Source organism: Populus alba, chromosome 14 (assembly GCF_005239225.2).
Source record: "Populus alba chromosome 14, ASM523922v2, whole genome shotgun sequence".
Classification (NCBI taxonomy): Eukaryota; Viridiplantae; Streptophyta; class Magnoliopsida; order Malpighiales; family Salicaceae; genus Populus; species Populus alba.
Window position 1 is genome coordinate 9,341,884 of NC_133297.1, and position 21,476 is coordinate 9,363,359.

Here is a 21,476-nt window from a genome sequence, read left to right on the forward strand (position 1 = left end):
GTATATCAAAATAATTTAAAAAATTAATTTAAAATTGATAAAAAATTAAAATGAATTTTTAAAAAATATTTTTAAAAAACATAAACAAATGAATCTAAAACTACTACAAATGGTGTTAGGCTCCAGTCAAATTAACCGCATGCCACCATGTGTCATTTAAATAAAGAAATTTAATTGAGAAAATATGTCATAAAGTTTTTACAAGTAAAATTATGCAGTAAAAATCTTAAACATCAAACTAATTATTTTTTCCCTTTTCACATTTTTTTCAAAAAAATATTCATAAACTTTAACCTGCTTTTGTCGTTAGGATCTGTCTCTCATATAATGTGTCTATAATGAAAAGAAAATATCATTCAAGTGGATTTAATCAAAGTGATTAGGCATTTAAACAGCTAGAAATTAATCTATTAACCAATAACCCAAATTTTCTTTATTTTTTTCATTTTTAAACATCATTATTAACATGCATGGTTGACAACTAGTTAGTGGTGAGAGTAAAGGCTTGACTTTAGTGCAAACAAAGAGTAACATATTCCAAGCACATGGTTCCCGTAACTTTTCTTTCTGAATTTTAAATGTTTTTAAAAAATAGTTTTTATTTGAAAAAATATTAAAAAGATATTTCTGTATGTTTTTTATAATTTTAATTTATTAATTTTAAATATTATTTTAAATTTTTTTTTTAAAAAAACTAGAAGTTATTTTAAAAAACATTCTCCCAACCTCAATCAACTCTTAGAAGCGCAGCGAACAAAGTAAGCTTTAAGCGCCCGACGCCCACAATCAATGATCGCCCAAATTCCCGCCACATTTTAAAAACTCCACTCTCCACCTCTTTCGTTCTTCATCTTCCCACTTCATCTCATTTATTTTGCTCGCTCTCTGTGGTCAGTCTCTACCTCTCTCGAAGCCGCAAAAAATAAAATAAAGATTGAAAAAATGGCACCGTCGCGTAAACAGAGCAACGGTAGTTCACCAATAGTAAATCCACAGCGCCAAATAACTGCCTTCTTCTCCAAGACGACGAAGACTCCTTCTCCATCTACTTCTCCCACGCTCTCTAAGAAGCAAATCCCTAAATCCTATACTAAACCTAACACTAGCCCTAGCTCTCGAACCCAAAGCCCTAGTTCTAGCCCAACTACTGCTTAGCCACTCCAATCTAAGCCTAAAAAACCCCTGCTAGTTATTGGACAAACTCCGTCACCGTCTCCTTCAACAATTGGAGTGTATGGCAAAGAGGTGGTGGAGAGGAGGGTTTGGGTTTACGGCCCCTGGATAAGAGCTGGTACGAGGGTCGTGTCAAATCTTACGATGATGAATCGAAGAAGCATTTGATACAATATGATGATTCTGAAAAGGAATTGTTGGATTTGAGCAATGAGAAGATTGAGTGGGTAGAGCCATGTGTTAAGAAATTTTAGAGGTTGCGCAGGGGTTCTTTGGGTTTTAGGAAGATTGTGCTTGAAGATGATGAGATGGAGAATGTCGAGGGCGATAATGGCGGTGCTGGTGGTGGTAGTGGTGGTGACGACTCGAGTGATGAAGATTGGGGAAAGAATGCTGAGAAGGATGTTAGCGAGGAGGAGGACGTTGATTTGATGGATGAGGAAGAAGCGGATGATGGCAAGAAAGGAAAGAGAGGTGGGAAGGATTCGAGGAAAAGGAAAGCAAGTGGAGAAGGTGGAAAGTTGGATTCGGGAAAGAAGGGAAAGAAGGGAAAGAGTGGTGGGGATGCGAGTACGGGAGGAGTCACGGTTTCAGCTCAACAAGGAGAGTAAGTAATGTTTTTCCTTCTCTATTTGTTTGGGATAAGGAGGGTTGTTGGAAGAAATTTATGACATGGACTCATCACATTTTGTTTAGAAAAGCCTAAAAACACGTGCTGAAGTCAATAACAAAATGGGTATTGTTGGACAGGCTGGAAATACTGACTCGTTAGACATTACATGAGAATTTCTTTATGATTCGAAGCGCTTCCTTTTATTTGTAGTTTCTATCTGGATATGTTTGTCTCTGCAATAGCATCTTCATTTATGCTATGATCACGGTTACTGCCAGGATAATTATTTTGCTACAGTAAATGTATGCTTCTATAAAAATTTTGAATAAAAGGAGCTAGAACAAGGTTTTACATTCCCATAAAAAGGGAAAAAATAACACTTAAGTCACGTATCAATCACTGTTGTTGAATTTGTGCATGTTTTACTGCAGATGGAGTTTTTAACGGCTTTGATAATGACTGATGCATCAGAAAGATTTAGCACGCGTGAAGCTGAAAAGTTTCCGTTTCGTGGACGGTAAGTTCTTATTGCAACAATGTGGTCCATATGCTCTAGTCTTCATTCATATCTATGATCGTACATCATTTTGAAGATAATGGAGAAACCATTCACTTCTTTCAGTGCATTGTCTGCCTGCGTTATTTTCATTTTTAACCCTTCTCGCGCATGTGAATCTCATGTTTTAGGCCCACTGATGTACATCTTGATGTAGTGAGGTCAACCCAGCAAAATAACTAAGTAAATTAATAAAGAACACAGTAAATAGTTGATGAAGCTCCAGCTGTTTGTTGTTTTGAATGAAGCATCACCCTTGATTGCTACTTGCCTTGATTCTGAAACAGAGAACGCAGGGATGCAAAGAGAAGGCGTCCTGGAGATGTAGATTATGATCCCAGGACTCTATACTTGCCCGCTGAGTTTGCAAAGAGTTTAACAGGTGGCCAGGTAGGGGCTTTCATACACTGATTGGTTTGAAACTATCTTCTTGAATTTCGTTGTTTGTTATGTGCAGAGACAATGGTGGGAGTTTAAGTCAAAGCACATGGATAGGTTTTGTTTTTCAAGGTATGTGCATAAGTCAGATGGATTTCATACATTCATCAAATCTCTCTTTACTGGGTTCTGCCTAATAATAATTATATCATTTCTGCTGGTGCAGATGGGCAAATTTTATGAGCTCTTTGAAATGGATGCCCATGTAGGAGCTAAAGAACTAGATTTGCAATATATGAAGGTAGGATTCATTAAGTGCTAACGATCATGAATACTATCTTTTGGACTCTGCTGTCTTTGTTGACTCTTTCTCAATGCAATCATTTAATCAGAAGGCATCAAAATTGGCCTGAGGCATTTGTCTTCTATTCTTGGTTACATATTTTGGAATTTATTTGTTTCTTTGGATTTTGAATCAAGTTTGTTATATGATTCCTTCTTGGATTCTTAGGGAGAACAACCTCACTGTGGCTTTCCAGAGAAGAACTTCTCTTTGAATGTGGAGAAATTGGCTAGAAAGTTTGGCCTGTACTTATTTTCTCCTTTTTCTATTTAGCCTCATTTGTTTCTCCAATGAAATTTAACAAGCTGCCTGGAAGAGCTGGGTTATCGAGTTCTTGTTGTAGAGCAGACAGAAACACCTGAACAGTTAGAGCTTCGTCGCAAAGAGAAAGGTTCTAAAGACAAGGTCTGAATTTATTTCACGTCTCTGAAATTTTTACCTGGGAATTTCATCTTCCATTGTTATTCAACATTTGATTGAGTGGACTGCTCTGTTATTTGTTGATGATCAACCCGCAGTCATTTTAGGACCATGTTTAAATCAGATTCAGAAACCACTTGAAACTTAGTCTAGATGTTAACACTAATCACATGTTGGATTACTTGTCTTAATAATTTTTTTTACGATGTTCTAGGCATTCTCTTGTTAGTTTCTTTCATCCCAAGCTTCGACAATTATTTCCCATTTGTTTAGGTTGTAAAACGTGAAATATGTGCGGTGATTACAAAAGAAACACTAAGGGGGACATTGCTTAGATTTGCAAAATTTGATTCCCTTCCTTGCTCTGATTTCTAAGAGGTTGCTAAGAAACCATACATGATTCTCATGCTGCTGCCCTGGAGAACCTTAAGATTTTTTAGAATAGCAGAAATGGAGACACTTCAGGGTAAGGGTGTCATATGCTCTTAAATATGCCAAAAAAAATTTCTCCTGAAAATTGTTTAAGGTATTTTGTTATCTATGAAGGGCGCTGTATGCGCAATTGAATCATTGTGTGACGGCATTTGGAAAGAGGTTGCTGAAAACATGGCTAGCAAGACCATTATACCATTTGGAATCAATTAAAGATCGTCAGGATGCTGTAGCAGGTCTGCGGGTAAGTTTCCTGTAAGTATTCATTTTCTAGCATGAGATGTTTTGCTGGGTGAACTTTATATATATATAATTGGAATTTTAGACCTTGGTGAACAATTCCAAAGCCTCTAATGCTTGAACTAAAAGTTAGAGTATATGGATTGATGATTTATTTTGAGGAAAGTGTCAATTAGCTATCATATGCCAGTTTTTCCATTTGAAAATCAACGGGCTGTGTATTAATGAAAAACCTAAAACAGTAATACTGTTTTGATTCCCAAATAAATTTGTGGCTACTATCATTGGCATGGTTCATTCCCTTTTCTCTTTCCATTTTCTTTTTCCACATTTTTCAAAAAAATGGATTTCTTAAGGTCTTCATTGTTGTTTGCAAAACTTGAAATCTCGGGCTTGCAGCTATGATGTTGCAGGTTCAAGGCTTGAAAGCAGCCACTTCTAGCAAAATTGCATAAGGGCAGGACTGTTTTGAAATGGTCCCTTCAAAGTTTATACTTTGATGGGACCATAAATATCTTTTGGTTTTCAAAGTCCAAGGAGTATGGAGTGCTTTTCTCCATATGATTAAGTGCTCTCGTAATTTTTCAAGTTTTATTTTTGAGTTGAATATTTTGATCTCTTCAATTTTCTGCCAGATAGTTGCATTTCTTTTTTATTTTTCGTTCTCTAACCAGCTAATTGCTGTTTGAGTTTGCATTCTGATATCATAGCTAACTTTCAGGGGGTAAATCAACCCATGATGGTTGAATTTCAAAAGGTGTTGTCCGGGCTTCCAGACATTGAGTGGCTGCTTGTGCGCATATTTTCTACCAGGTAAGGATAAGAAGGAATTAAGCTTGCATCAAATGTATTTTTCTAGCATCATGCAAGTACTGAGCTTCATGTAAATACGTTTCTTGTGCATTATTTTTATTGAAAAACAGCGAAGCCAATGGAAGAAATGCAAATAAAGTAGTTTTATATGAGGATGCAGCAAAAAAGCAGCTTCAGGAGCTTATATCCGCTCTACGTGGCTGTGAATTAGTGGCCCAAGCATGTTAGGAGCGATTCTTTGGGAAAGGGTGCATTTGTCCCAAATGACATTAGTATTGGTGGTGCTTGGTGTGCCAGCTTTATCCTTCTCACTGGTCCTAACATGGGTGGAAAATCTACACTTCGGCAAGTTTGTTTGGCTGTGATTCTGACCCAGGTAAATTATCTATCCTTCAAAATATATGTTTTGCCTGGTAACCATCCACATTCTCCATCTTTGATTTTTTTTCCACAGATTGGAGCCGATGTCCCTGCTGAAAAGCTTTGAGTTGTCTCCTGTTGACTGCATCTTTGTCAGAATGGGTGCAAAAGATCATATATGGCAGGCGAGAGTACATTTTTGACAGAGCTTTCAGAAACCGCATTGATGCTGGTGAGTTTTCTTAGTAATTTTGAAGCATTTCATTTAAGAGAAAGGGTCACGGTCCCTATGACTGTCCCAGTTTATAAATGTGGCTGAATCGATGATTTATAGGAGGATGTTTGTGATTGTGAGTAAAGTGCCCAAGTTTATGCAGCTTTTCCTGTAAAATTGAAATAGCAACATAGAAATCAAATAAAAAAATATATGAAACTTTCAACTAGTCCAATATTGAATATCCAGGTTGTTAGGAAATCAGGTAAAGTGCCGGAATCTAGAACTGAAATAAAAGTTGGCAAAAAACAAGACTCCAGGAGAACCATTTAGTATTAAATAAACCGAACAACGAATGATGAGCAGAGTCATTCACGATTAAAAAAGAACAAAGTTATAATGCAAAATCATCTACCCTTTCAACTCCCATGCTAAACTATCATAAACTACATTGCTTTTACGGGGAGTACTGTTATCTTACTTAAAATATTTTTACTGAAAAATCTCAACCATTGGATTTATAAAGTCCACTCATTCAATGCATGAAATTTTTAGAACTACTTTTGAAAAGGATATACGGTAAGGTTAGCATTACTTCTAGGATAAATTAGTACAAGCTCATTTTCCATGCATGCATTAATCTAATGTTTAGAAGCAATACAAAATTACAATGAAGATACATTAAAGGGATTAAAGATGCATTCTTTTTCGTTGAATGTTTCTGATGGTCTCCTCCAGCTGTTCCATATTGATTTTTTTATTCACTCGGCCATCTGTTCCAGCCTCCTCCATCTTCTTACCTTCACCTCCTGAGTTATCTGCTGAGAATGCTAAGATAGGGATGTGAACGCCATAAAACTTCTCCTCTTTTCTTATCTGTCTTGTTGCTTCACACCCGTCCATTTTTGGCATCTGTTGAATACAAGATATTACAACATGGTTAGCGTAAACTTTATCATAAAATAAAAATTATTTACATGAACCAAGTTTAAGTGGCAACATATTTCCCCATGATCTTCCATCATGTATACTAGTTGCAAGAACTAATAAATCATTTAGCTGTCTAAACTCACATCCATAGCCTTCTCCCCATTTTATCCTAAAAAAAAAAAAAGCAAACTGACAATATAATGTTTGGGGGAAAACATTATATTGTTGTTAGACAGCAACAATGCGTACTGCTTTATTTCGTGAGATTTGCAGAAACTTCTAGTCAACCACTTAATTACTAGCCTGTTTTAAGTTTATTGTTAGGTGCTATTGTTGTTTGTTTTAAGAAAATAAAAGATAAGTAGGCATTTTTAGCAAAGAAAACAATTGATAACAACATGAAAGTAGTGAGATTCATTTCTTTACCTCGCAATCCATTAATATATAGTCATAAGGAAGCACAATAGAGTGGTTATGTTCCCTTTGGTTGTGTAGACCTATGCGAACTAGTTGGAAAGCTTCCTCCCCATTTTCACAAACCTCAACAGTTGCACCATGCCCTTTAAGAATGTGCCTGGTCACTCTGCGGGATATTTCATTATCATCAGCGACCAAGAATTTCAAACCGCTTAAGGATTTGTCTTTGCTTAGATTACCACGTGCTTCTTGGATCTCTGATGATTTAACTGGTAGCCTTTCAGTTGGAGACTGTCTTGATTTGGATCTAACATGAGAATGATCTGGATCATCTAACAAAGGATTCTTCCTATTTTTTTCATTTTTTGAAGTGCTTTCTGCTTGGATTGCACTCTCTCTCTTTGATCTGGAAATAAGTCCATGACCCCCGAATTCAGGTAGAAGTCGAATCACTTGATACAAGCGAGAACCATGAAATGGTTTCAACAAAATGTCATCCCGTGGATCGATCAAGTCCTGTTCAAAGCCTCTCAAATTAATACTTCGTGAAGTTGGTTTATCCAACCAAACAACTTTGCAGCAACTGCTATGAAGGTCTTTTTTAAATTCAGCAACAACTCTACAAAGTTCCTGAAATGGTCCAGCACCAGCATCAATCACAAGCAATACAAAGCCTGGTGCACCTCTAAGATTATTGCTTCTACTTGTGGATGGTTTTTGATGTATCCCGTCCATGGAACTTAAAGGCACATCCTTCATTGATCTAGAGTTAAAATGGTCACTTCTTAAGCCCAAATCAGATTTTCCTGAAGAACTATGTGGTGAAACATTCTGCTTGGCTTTTATCCTCTTTAGGGTAGAGTGAAGATGCTCCCATTGCTTCACAGATGATACTTTTATCCCCAAACCTTTTATGTATTTCTGTGAACTTCTTTGCCGCTCTTCATTTTGAATCAATAGAACAACATGGGATCCTTCAATCTTGGGACTAGAACTAAGTATAGACAGCCTGGGACTAGGGGTGCGAATCACTAGGCCTGGAGAAGGAGTTTGAATAGTCAGCTTCGAATAGTTAAGTTCACCATCAGGCATGGAATCACCTTCAATATCAACTTTAGCATTTTGGATATCTGTTGAAGGTATCTCGCATATGTCAAGGAAAACATTGAACTTGAAGCAAGTTCCCTTCTCGCCATTTTCTTTATTCATGATTCCTATTTCTCCTCCCATTAGACGCACCTGGTGAAAATTATTTAACAAAGGTTGATCGAAGAAATATAATCAAAAGCATAAACAAGAATGGAACATGTTTTGAGGATTTAAATAGGCTTTGGTGCTTAATGTGCTATAAAAAAACTACTAGTTAATTTGTGCAAAAGTTGAGTACGTACCAAAGATTGAACGATGCCAAGTCCTAAGCCAGTTCCTCCTTGTCCAAGAGCTGTTTCTTTGACTTGAACAAAATTCTCAAACACTGATTTTTGATTTTCTCTCGGAATTCCTTTACCTGTATCATTCACCTCAAATACAAATTCCATAGAGCTTTGTTTTGGCTTCATTGCATTAAATTCTTTTTTGTTCTTGGAAAAAAGGCATGAAAAACATCTCCACAAACCATTCTGATTGGAAGCGATTATCTTGTTCTCTAAACTGGGTTTTTGAGTCCAGGCTCGAACTGATACGTGCCCCTCAAATGTAAACTTAACAGCATTGCTAAGTAAATTGCACAGGACCTGCTTTAGTTTTCCCCTGTCGCCTTTCACTCGAGAATGTTTGAGAATGGAACCATCATAGGGGTCCAACACCACATCTACACCTTTTTTCATGCCCACAGGATGATACAAATCAACTGCATCTTCAAGAAGCTTGGCTAAATCAAATTCTTCTTCTTCAAGTTGCATTTTGCCGGCTTCAATTTTGCTGGTATCAAGAATAGAATTCAACAAACCTGTACAGGTAAGAAATTTAAATTATTAAAGAGAAGATTCTATTTAAAAAACTATAATTATAATGTGCTAAAAAGATTAGTCCATATATAAGCTTACCTACTAGGTCCTTTGTGCAACCATCCATTTGTTGTAAATTTGTGTCTAACTCGGAATCTGCATGCACTTCTGCATAACATATCTCTATCAAACCAGTAATGCCTGCTAAAGCCGCTCGAATGTCATGGCTAGCACTAGCAAATGCAAGACTCTTATTCATACTCTTTCGTTCTGCTTGTTGCGTTGCTTCCATTTGCTTTATTAGTGTTGAACACAAGTGCATTTCCCTTCTTGTAGACCTAACCACTAGCACTATGAAAGTAACAATCGAAACGAAAATTGCAGCAATCATTATTATGAATAAAATGAGGGATATTTTGATGCTCTTTTTAACACTTCTCGCTAGTCCATTGTATGGGAAAGCCAACGCATATACCTGCAATCCAGATTCCCATAAATTGTATGAATTTAGAAAGCAGTTATCAATAAAATTCAAATTAATCTATGAGCCAATCTTGCATGAATGATTTTTAAGCGACAACCACAGATGAAAAACTTGAATTTTATGATCTCTAAATGAAAACACAGCAGTATACCATAACAAAGTGACCATAAAGTAACTTGTGACTAAAAACTTATTCAGACACTCATTGCAAAGATGCATACTTTCAAGAATAATACATACCAATTGCACTCCCACAATTTCAACCTGGGAGCAGAAAACTCTGTACTTTGCTTCCTCAAGGTACAACACTGAATCTTCTAGGTTGCCATTGTTCGGCATGCATGAAACATTTCCAACGTGATCAATTTGATCAGCATTTAGTTTTGTCATGTATAGAGAAACTGAATTTTTCTTTATCATAATTTGAGTGTTAGGCAGTCCTCCTACAAGAACTTTGCCGGATTGGGTAGCCAAGTACAAGCTCCCACCATAAAGTTCTATGTTGTTGAAGAAACTAGTTAATGCTTTAGCTGAAAACCCTAAAGAAAGGACTCCTTGTCCATGTAAACTAACTGTGTTAAGGAATAGAGGATCTTGAGCACTGTTCCATCCACTCTCAAATGATGCATACCCTTGACTACTATTTAATGCTTGCTCAATCCAACTTGCATTAGTTGTAATAAAAGGAAGGGATTTAACTGCATCTTCATATACTCTTCCTGTGTCTGAATCTACAGGTTGTCTATACCAAGAAAAGTTCCTCGCATTTGATGCTGTAGAGTTAGAGTACATAGCAAATGTTTGGTTGCCTTCATAATAGTATGAGAAGAAAGGACCTCCCAATCCAATATATGAAATCTGCGATATGAAAGGAATTATTGAAAATGCTTGAAACAACGAGGGAGCTACCTGCAGACAAAAGGAGAAGAACAAAAACTGAACTTAGCACTATTAATGGTAAATTACCCCTCTTTGTAACATTATTATTACAAATACTAGTAACTTCTAAAGTATATTAATTGAGTATGGACACAAACCTTATTCTCAACATCATATGATGAGAGTACTTTGCTTCCATTGATGGAGGAACTCATAACTCTTGCTAAATTTATTGCAGATGAGTTTATGGGGTGCAAATATTTAGCTACGTTCTCAATTTCAGACAACAATCCAGATTGAACAACATGGACGTTGAAATCTATGTGCTTCTTCATATGTTTGATCATGTTATACCACCATGGTACCGCTACACAAGGGAGTAGCAAAACTCCAATTGCCTGCATTTAAGTTTGTACAAACCTTGATTGCAATTCCGAATACATGAAAAGGAACATACTAATTACTAAAAAAATATTAGTTCAAAACCCACTTTAGAATAGGTGATTATCATCGAAGAAATTAAATATTTTCATCATTATATTTTAGGCATATAATAATAATCTACGTTGAAAATCAAACTAATAAAAGAATTTTGCATGCAAGTACGTAGTTTTATTAAAATGAACAAGTGTAGTACCAGGATGATGAAGATGAGAACAGGCCTTGACGCTATCAATGAGCTGAGCTTCATTGGATTTTGTAGATGTAATCAAACAAGGCTGAAATGAACGCTCTGCATCCATGAAAACCATAGAGAATCAAATCAATAATATTTCCACAAATATAGAGTGGCTAGACAGTTTGAGACTATGATGTCAATGCTGCAGTTTACACATGTTTGATGACAGGGTATGGGAATCATAAGAGGATGGACATGGTTTATGAATTGTTGAAGGAGATGAAAGAAAAGGGCTGCCCACCTGATGGGAAAACCTATAATGCCCTTATCAAGTTGATGACCAGCCAGAGAATGCCAGATGATGCCAAGAAGATGATTCAAAATGGAATTGAACCTTTAATCCACTCTTACAATATGATCATGAAATCTTACTTTCAAATAAGAAACTATGAAATGGAGAAGAAAATATGACAGACGAAGAGAATAGAGCAGCAGAAGATGGTGAATTAATTCTCTCTTATTGATATATAAAATGAGATGTAAGCACACACAATACAACTTGTGCAGGATGTAATTATATATATAAGAAAAGGAGTAACTATTAACTTTCCATAGTTGTATTTGTTTCTATAGTTACAGGATTTCGTCATTATGGAGGCTGATTTGCATCCAGCTAGTTTCCATATATGGTGGGTTTCCATTCTGGAGTGTAGTAGCTGTTGGAGTAGGATTTCTTGATTATGGAGGTTGATTTGTCTCTGATTTGCTTTCAACTGTAATTTCCATGTATGGTGGGTTGCCATTCTGGAGTGTAGTAGCCGTTGGAGTATTTTCCCTACAATCTTGGATGTTGGCGTGACAGGAGTTGATCAAGATTTGGTTAGAGGATGCTGTGATGCTGCTGCTGCTTTGGTGATGCTGCTGTTGCTGTTGCAGAGTTTTGATTTATGAAGCTGCATAGAGATGAAGCTGTTTTGCTTGCTGCTGCTGCTGTTGTACTGCTAATAAATGGGTCATGCAATTTGGGATGAGATGAGTAAGAAGGGCTTTTGCCCTGATGATAACTCCTACACTGTTTTCATTGGAGGGCTTATAAGTCAGGGTAGATCTGAAGAGGCATGCAAATATCTGGAGGAGATGATAGAAAAGGGAATGAAAGGTCCTCAACTAGACTACAACAAATTTGCCGCTGATTTCTCCCGAGCTGGGAAGCCTGTTTTACTTGAGGAGTTAGCTCAAAAAATGAAGTTCTCTGGCAAGTTTGAAGTCTCTAATGTGTTTGCCAGGTGGGCTGAGATGATGAAGAAGAGAGTTAAGAGAAGAGAACCTGGTAATAGAAAGTGTACTCAACTTGCCCGTGACCAACGGTACTCTTTTTATGAGATGGATGGATGATGGTTGGCGAATATCATTTCTTCCTGTTCTTTACTGATGAATATTTGTTTAGTGAATGCCCATGACCATTGGTGCTGGTTTTTGCTGTATAATTTTGTATTCATTACGTCCCACATTTCTTGTTTTAATTCTTATTTTAGTTATTTTTCAAGAGATATGTTACTTGTCTTTAATGCAATATAAATTGGTCCAGTTTTTATTGTTACTATACTTTCCTTCTCTATGATTTTTCTTCTATTAAGCATTAGATCTCTTCTTTCATGCCGCGAATAAAACTATTGTGCTTCTCTGCCATTTTCCAGTGTTGGTGCTGAGGTTTGCATTGATTTAATTAAAGGTAAAACAAATCATTTAGAGTGAATTTCCTGGGTCACTTTCGAAAGAAAGTGGAGGCTGCATGGGCTGAATTCATGGCTGACGTGGGTAAGGGTGAATGTTTAGTGAAATCCTCCTGAATATCTGAACCATGTACCATTTTTGCTGCAGAAGTTAGTTTTCAAGATTGAGAGGCCACAGCTATAATCACCAATGAATCCAAAATTTCAGATGACTGGTTGTGGAAGGTCATACTTAGTTGAGATATTCACTGGTGAGTTTGATATATTTACTTGCAACATATTTAGTTGTTGTTCCTCTGGAGGTGCTTCGTGATGCTAAACTCGGAGATCATCAGCTGGTCTACTCTGTTTTGTTATGGGCTTGCAAACATTTCACTTGATCCGCACTGCTTTCTGGTATGATTGAGGGCCAATGCTTTGTTTGATTGAGTGCTTTCGTCTGAGATTGTTGACTCTAATGTCTGGTGTGATCAGATGCCAGTGTTTTTGACGATTTTATTTCAGGCCTCCACCAGCCTTGCCTCCATGCTTTGATTTGGAGTTATAATTCTAGTGTAGTTATTTTGACTCTTCATTGTTGAGTTACTAAGCTAATGGTGTTATTCTGATTGCCCGCCCTTATCATCACTCAAGACTTCTGGGATTTCTCTTAACAGTATTGACTCTGATTTGTATAAAAAAAATAATTAAAAGCGTTTGCCTTTCTCTAAAAGCTTCTTCTAACATTTCCACGAGAGAAGCCCTATATGAATCATTTGATGAAAGCCACGCGCACCAGGTATGGTGAGTTTCTCAGAATGTAAGCACCGCAGATGCAAGTGTGATTCCAGTGGTCGAATGCGGATGTTTGAAGAGGGATTTTGTTTTCGACGTCGTTTTTATTTCCGTTGCTGGTGGTCTTTCGCTGCCTTTGTGATTCCTGTTATGGACGTTTTCCGTGAACATCACTTTTTTCAAGTTTCTACTGTTGTCCGATGATTAGTTGGTCTGTCTGAGTTTCTACTCCCCGAGGAACCATTTTGCAATTGCTGCAGCGCCTGAAGGGTCTTGTAGTTCTTTTCAAGCATGGAAAGAACATTTTTTATCCTAAAAATAGAACCAAGTGTCTTGTTCTTTCGAATGAAACAAATCCTTATGAATCCATCCCATTCCTTAGGATTCACCTGTGGACATGGTTTCCTAGGCTCGATTCGAACAACAGAGGAATCCACCTTGGGTGGAGGCCTGAAATTGTTCTTCCCAACTTTGAGAAGATGGGAGACTCTAGCATAGAGTTGGGTTTTAACAGAAAGACGACAGTATAAGGTATCACCTGGCTGAGCGACAAGTCTCATAGCAAATTCTCTCTGAAACATAATGATGGCACGCCTGAAGGAAGGTTGATGATTCAATAATTTGAATGTGAGGGGTGAAGATATCTGATAAGGGATATTTGCCACACATATATCGAAATAAGGAAGGTCTGTCTTTAGCACATCACCCTGGATCACCTGTGAATGCCGAGTGATTAGTTTTTCGTAAGAGATAAACAACTTGCCAAATTAACAATGATAATGGTACCTTTAAGCGATTAGAGAAAGGGGTGCCTTGAAAGCGGCTTTGAAGCTCGAGAACCATGCGAGGGTCGAGCTCGATAGCAACAACCATTTTGCCAGCTTCGAGAAGTTTCTTGGTGAGATTTCCAGTACCAGGACCAATCTCAAGAACAACGTCGGTGCTCTTGATGCCTGATTTTTGGACTATGGAGTCACCAACGTCGGTGTTCTTCCCAACTATGGGTTCTTGAGGATGTGTTGTCCTTTGGATTTGTGGAAGGGTATGCCTCCTTGGTAGTGATTTGAAGAAGGTGCCCCCCGTGATGATGCCTTCTCTTTTCTTATCTTACCGCCTGCCATTGTTGCTGCTGCGGCTGCTGGTGGTCTTCAATAACACTAACTCTAAAATCCTGCCATTGCTGCCGTGGCTTTCATGACCTCAAAGAACTTGATTGCATCAGACCTCTTTTTACTCCTTAACAACCCTTCAAGCATAATATTATGGGTGACAATATCAGGCTCAAACCCTTCATCAAGCATCTCGTTCCAAATCCTCCAACACCCACTCTATATTTGTGAGCAAAAGAGAGGTTCTGCCAAGGAAACGAAGGAAAAGGAAGATAAATTAGCTGGCTTAATGACATTTTCAGTTCATGAATTTTTAGTTTGTTTTGGCTATTTTTTTTTTCATTTAAATATTTATAATTTCATTAAAAACCATATTTTTTTGAAAAAATTACTCTTAATATATTAGAATTACCTATTATAGTTTAAGAAATTATCATTTATGTCTTGAACTCTAAACACGTGTTAAATACTATCTTTGTAATTTTCCTAAGACTCGAAAAAATACGAGCATGAAAGTTGATTCTAGTCGAATGAAACAAAAACTCATCAATTATAATAATAAATGCTATGACATACAATCTTGTCCATTAGCACAAATATAAATAAATTCTCTTAATATCCACTTCACATCTTATCTTAATATCCTACCTTATATGACTAGTGTACATTCAATGGCTTTGATGCACCGCCAGATAAAGTCCATTCAGGTTTGTTCTCACACAAATTCAGTACTGAACCCAGCCACTCGTTCAGAATCGACCCAGTTAACTCGTTAAGAGGTCATCCAAGAATCTGACTACATATCATTTTTCATTTCTTTTTTTTTTCCTCTATGAAATGCAATGCCATTGAAGCTATATAATGGCCGAACAAATGGGATTTGACCGTGAGTACGACTAACTCTACGATCACGAGAAGAACAGCACGAATGAGAGAAGGGCAGAGAGCTACAACCCGGGAGGCACACTTGCTCTCTACTACATTGTCCTCCTCCTCCTCCTCCTCCTCCTCGCCCTTGACTCTGACTGAGGGGGATTAACTTTGTGTTGGAGTAGAGTTGGCCTTTGAAACTTGAATGCCAATTGGAGTGCAAGCTATCATTTTGTATTTACCAATTACCTGAAAAGGTGAACCAAGAACAGGTTTTATCACCGAGTCTTAGCAGCATAAAAACACAACCTTTCATAATTAGACCAATCCCAGCTGACTTGGGCAGGACTCGGACCTTCAAAAGCCAGCAAGGGGCTTCAAAAAAACAAAAAAAATTTAGCAGAAATATTGCTGGAACAAAGTATAAAGGATGGCAGCTTTGATCAATGTTGAATATCTACAACTCAAAATTCATATATAAAGACGCAACAAAATTTATGAAATCAATAACTCAAGTGAGAGTGTGAAAAAAAAAATCAATCTTCAGGTTTAACAGCATCTTTTTTATAGTATTCATTCACTTGTCCATTATCTCAATCCCAACAATCAAACTTGCAAATTGCATAAACGAATTCATAGCTCAAGGAAATGTGGCAATAAAAACTAGCAAGTATTATATAAGCCCACAAAAAAAAAATCAATAGTGGTAAAGAAAGCCAAACCAAATAAATAAACGGTGTAAGTGCCTATTTCAAAAAGATAAATTGATAAAATAGTATTTTAAATAATATAAATATAGTTTTTTTTATTATGTATATTTTAAAAAAAAATCATTTGAAAAGCTAATTTTATTAGAGTGGAATAATTATTTTTTTTTATGATTTTGATGTTTTTTTTTCTACATGACTAGATTTAATTGGTTTATTTTTTTGTTGGTCCCACTTTATTAGTTTTAGCTTTTTTAAGAGATATGTAAGAATAACATTTGTGGAAAAAAAAAAAAGGCATTTTAATATTTTATTTGGCTTTTCTCATAGTATAAAAAACAAATAAAAAAAACTAAAATATTATTTATTTTATTTTTCACTATCTATTTAGCAACTCCATTGGAGATGCTCTAAGGCAGTCGAGGGAGGAGAAGTTGAGAGATATCCGACATAAATAAATAAGTTGCTTTTGGAAACCCACATAGGGAGGGAGAATGAGAAGACAACCCAAAAGCACTACAGAGTAACAACCAACCTGTAAGTAAAACAGGGCAGGAAGGAAAGGGTAATAAAATCAATGGTCAAGTCGGGCAATTAATTAATTAACGGGGGGGATTTCAAAATTCTTTTTAAATATGCCTGGGGTAGAACTGTAATTATGGTGCGCCAAGTAAGATGAAGAGGAGAGGAGGAAAGGTTAAAAAACCCCGTGTAATCTCAGCTGCCGCCTCCTGTCCTGTCTTCATTGCTTGTGTTAACTAGGAAGGTCAAGGTCAGTTCCTCCTCCTCCTCCTCCTCCTCCTCCTCCTGCCACTTCTTATTATTATGTTTGGGTTTTGAGCCTTTTGTTTTGTGTTTAAAACCACCCAGTAGGGTGGCTCTCACTTTGATTTTTCTGCTGAGTTGAGTTTAAACTCCTCCAACTCATCAGCTTTCTTCTAGTATTTTTTTGCACTGCTACTTCATCTAATTATTTTCCCCTTTTTCTGATTTTTTTTTAATTATTGGTATTTATTACCTTACATGGATTAAGCTGTGTTGCAAAACCCAGTGAATTTCTGTTGTTTATTTTCATGGTATACAGATCGATGACCTCTTGGGCCTTTCTGTCAACGTCAAAAAACTATTATCGTTCTTTTTTCTTAATGCATGATATGTTGATGATTTGAAATGCTTCGTGACCCATTTTTTCAAGGCTTAAATCATATTATGCATTACTGCTACGATTTCTCCATTTAAGCATTGCTTGTACAATGAATTATATTATAGGCTTTTATTGGATTCAAGTTGATGCACAGAATCTCAAAGGGAAGTTTAGGGTTGTTCCAGTTATATGTATAGTACCACTGGTGAAAATCTCATGTTGAATCAACCAGTTAAAATGCAGTGTTTGCGAAGGAGACAATGGCGGGACAAGCTACTGACACCATTAATCAAGGGCTTCGTGTTAAAGCAACGTTTAAACTTGGGTCAGAACTGTATGCTGTCAATTCATTAAATGGCAATACTGTTTCTGAGCAGTTGGTTTCCATGAAAGAGCACAGCATGAGCATTTTGAAGGAATTCATTACTAAATATAATGTTTCTAATGATGTCCCTGATGAACTAGCTGAAAGCTTTTCAGAAGATGATGAAATCCTTGAGAAGCCTCAAGTTAAAACGAAGAAATCAAAACTTACTTGATATTTCCTTTGTTCTTTGCTCGAAGTTGAAAACATGGAAGTTAAGCTTCTTTTGTATGATTCTAGTTATCCTGAACAATATATGATGATAACTTTGGTTGTTTAGTACACTCTGTGACGCTTCTTTATATGTCGATGGCTCTACCACTTTCTTCTCTGGCTTGCAGAGTCCTGCAATGAATAAATCCACTATCAGTGCAAAACAAAGCCTGCAAACACTGATAAGTCCTGTCTTGTAGTTTCTAAGTGATCAAATCCTCACTTTTACAGGCGTGCTAGACTAGCAAAACCCAGCGGGAACAAATTATCCCTACTTTTGGCTTCAGAAGAGATTGTGGAGATTTGCTTAAAAACACGAACTGAGAAAAATTAGATAGTAGTTCACGATACATGAGCGATGAATCTCAAGAACAAATAACACAGAAAAAATACAACACAAACGAGTTGATACACTGTCAAGGTCCGCACGGATACATGTGAATTGCAATATTCACCAGTCAGTCAGCTACAGGGAGAGCTGAGTTAGAACATTCAGCGACAATTTTTTGTGAAGATAATAGATTGGAGAGGAGTGTGGCATAAGAAATGGAACTTTACTATGAGAATAACCGTGACTACAATAAGGAGAAGAATAAAGCATACGAGACATGGGCAGAGAGCTACCACACACTTGCTCTCCCCGCCCTCGTTTCCCACTTTCTCCTCGTCTTCCTTCTCTTTGATCCACTGCGAGAAGCTCCGTGGCAAAGCATCACTACCATTAGACTTGCCCATTGAAAATGGGTGTGATCTGATGAATTCAAGCGGTGACTAACAAAATAAGATCTAAATTTAGCTGACGACGCTAGTAGTAGTGTGGTGGCTAGCTAGATTGGTGGTTGTCTTTTGAGTAAAGATCTCCCAATAAATGGCAAGGTTGGAGGTTTGTCTGTTTAGCGAAAGGATGGGCCCTTTCTCCGGGCCTGGTCAACTAGCTACTTTGCTTTGTATAGGCCAGGCCATGTCAGCCTGTTAAGGAAGGCCATTTTGTAAAACTGCTTTGCGAGAAAGCTCCTTTTCTTTTCCAGAATTCCACGAAACGAAACAAGAGGATGACTGCCAATTTTATTTTTTTCAAGTTATTTTTTATTTAAAAAATATATTAAAATAATATTAATTTATTTATTTTAGACGACAAAACAATAAAAAAACATAAAAATTAAATTTTTTGGCAAATGTAATGCTGCTCTGAAGCTTAATTTGGTACCTTTACTCAGTTACTCTTTACTTTTATTTATATTGATGTCAATCGCTAAATAAGATTGTACTTAGAGTTTTGATTTTTTTAAAAAAAAAAAATTATTTAAAATTATATTAAAAAATTATTTTTTATATAGAAAAATATTTTTAATACTAATATATCAAAACAATCTGAAAATTATTAAAAATTTAATTTAAAATAATTTTTTTACTTTTTTTAAAAATACTCTTAAAATATAAAAATAAACAGATATAAAACAACGACAAACACTGTTATGTTCCTGTCAAATTAACCAAGGGCCACCCTGTGTCCTTTAAATAAAGAAATTTAATTGAGAAAATGTCATAAATTTTTTACAAGTAAAATCACGAATTAAAAATCTTAAACATCAAACTAATTACTTTTTCCCCTTTTCACATTTTGTTTTTCTAAAAAATATTCATAAACTACAACCTATTTTTGTCTTTTAGATCTATGTCTCTCATAAAATGTTTAATGTTTAATGTAATGAAAAGAAAATATAATTTAAATTATTTAATAGTGGTACAGTGATAAGAACTTGAGATCAAGAAATTTACTCTCCCTGTAGTTTTAAGTTTAAATCATGCAGTTGCTAATATGATAACTACTTGAAATTTATATGGTTGTTAATTTAAAAATTCATGAAATCAATTAAAATGTATAGAAGCTAGCTTGGACACTTCCGCGCGATGCCGCGAGTGATTTTTTTTGCATAAAAAAATACTAAAACAAATAAAAATTTAAAAATCTTGGGTTTTTCTACAAAGTTATACCCAAGAAACTTGGATTTGGCTGCAACGCCTGACCTAAAAGTAATATTTATAATATTAATAATAAAATTAAACTTGCATGACCCAAGTTTGGGTGAGCCTGGCTGCAACACCGGACCAAAGAATATTGAATGTGGGTCTAGATATAAGATCGTGTCATAAAAGTGTGATAATTAAATAGATTGATTAAAAAAAACAAAGAAAAAAAATCAACAAAAAAGAAAAAACTAATGAAGAAAAATAAAAAAAATTGAATTAATTGGGTTAACCCTTTAAATCAGGTTATCCCGTAAAACCTGGGATTCACATCATGAAAGTTTGATAACTAAATAGAAAAATAAATGACGGGTTTACCCAGAATTAACTGGGTTAACCCATCAAACCAAGTTAACCCGTCCAGCCCAGGACACGTGTCATGAAAATATGAAAGTCTGATAATTAAATAGAAAGAAAATTAACTTTAACAAACCAAACTAAATGAAATAAATAACTTGTCAAATCAGGCTAACCCATCAAACCCGAGATCCGTATCATGAAAATCTGATAACTAAATAAAAAAAAACATTAACAAAATAAATCAAACAAAAAACAATTCATTAAAAAAAATTAAAAAGAAAAAAAAGGAACAAAATAGTTATATAATATAATATAATATAATATAATACAATATAATAATATTTATAATTATAATTATAATAATATAATATATTAATAAGTAAATATATTAGTAAAAGGCGTGACATGCCCGCGCGATGCCCCGGGCTTGTGGCATGCTTGTGCATTATTGTGGATTTGTGAAAAAAATCATATAAAAAAAAATTGTTACCATCCACAATATTTTAAAGGAAAAAACTACAAAGTTATATTCTCAACCAGCTCAATATTAAAAACAACAAAATCGACAAAAACAATTATAAAAAAAAAAACACAAAAAAATGAAAAAAAGAAGATGACAATTTTGGAAGAAAAAAAAAAGCAAAAAGAAAATAATAAAAAAATGAAAAAAAAAACATGCAGGGAAAGTTAAAGCTAAATTTTCAACCAGCTAAATATTAAAATCACTTAAGAAAACACTGTAGCAATATATAGTGTTTTGTGAGGAAATATACAACTATAATTCTCAACCAGCTTAGTATTACAAAAAAATCAATAAAGATAGTTTTGACAAATATAAAAAAAAACGAAAGGAAAAAAAACATCAATGGAAACACTATAACAATCTATAGTGTTTCATAAGAAAATCTACAGTTGTAATTTTTAACCAGCTCAATATCAAAAACAATAAAAACAACAAAGACCATTTAAAAAAAAAACATAACAAAAAAAAAGCATATGGGAAAACATGGTAGCAATCAACGATGTTTTAAGAAAAAAAAAGCTAAATTGTTAACCGGTTCAGTATGAAAAAAATAAATTTGACAAAAACATATTTGGAAAAAAAACATCGACAAAAAAGAAACATGTGGGGAAACACTGTAGCAAGACAAAAATCATGTGGGAAAACACTGTAGCAATCTACAATGTTTTAAATAACTACAAAGCTAAATTCTCAATCAGCTTAATATAAAAAAAATAAAATCGACAAAGATAATTCTGAAAAAAAAAGTTATTTAATAAAAAAACTACGTAGAGAAACACTGCAGCAATCTAGTGTTTTAAAGAAAAAAATTAAAAAAATTAAATTATTAATCAGCTCAATAGTAAAAAAAATAAAATCAACAAAAAAAATTGTGAAAAAAAAATATAAAGAAGA

The 21,476-nt window shown here is 35.4% G+C and overlaps 1 protein-coding gene, 1 long non-coding RNA gene and 2 pseudogenes across 2 annotated transcripts; 2 read left to right on the plus strand and 2 right to left on the minus strand.

Moving 5' to 3' along the window:
- The first annotated feature begins 728 nt into the window (after window positions 1–728).
- On the plus strand, window positions 729–12,365 carry LOC118041870 (DNA mismatch repair protein MSH6-like; annotated as a pseudogene).
- LOC118041055 (histidine kinase CKI1) lies at window positions 6,233–10,889 on the minus strand. The gene is made up of 7 exons (XM_035048155.1): window positions 10,836–10,889; window positions 10,357–10,596; window positions 9,560–10,228; window positions 8,935–9,310; window positions 8,281–8,837; window positions 6,899–8,128; window positions 6,233–6,454 (listed from the first exon to the last, which is right to left on the minus strand). The coding sequence occupies exons 1-7, from the start codon at window positions 10,887–10,889 to the stop codon at window positions 6,233–6,235; spliced, it is 3,348 nt and encodes a 1,115-aa protein (XP_034904046.1).
- A 163-nt stretch (window positions 12,366–12,528) lies between the features above and the next one.
- Window positions 12,529–14,676, minus strand: LOC118041053 (ribosomal RNA small subunit methyltransferase-like; annotated as a pseudogene).
- A 1,731-nt stretch (window positions 14,677–16,407) lies between these two features.
- Window positions 16,408–17,797, plus strand: LOC140954516 (uncharacterized). Its single transcript, XR_012167874.1, has 2 exons — window positions 16,408–16,782; window positions 17,398–17,797. It is a non-coding gene; the product is annotated as an uncharacterized lncRNA (long non-coding RNA).
- Window positions 17,798–21,476: the final 3,679 nt, after the last annotated feature.

Bases quoted from the DNA above. Each gene is read 5' to 3' on its own strand.
- LOC118041055 (XM_035048155.1), bottom strand. From the start codon at position 10,889: ATGAAGCTCAGCTCATTGATAGCGTCAAGGCCTGTTCTCATCTTCATC. The intron at 10,597-10,835 runs GTACTACACTTG...ACTTAAATGCAG, and splicing joins TTCTCATCTTCATCATCCTG to GCAATTGGAGTTTTGCTACT. The intron at 8,838-8,934 runs GTAAGCTTATAT...TTACCTGTACAG, and splicing joins TTGCACAAAGGACCTAGTAG to GTTTGTTGAATTCTATTCTT.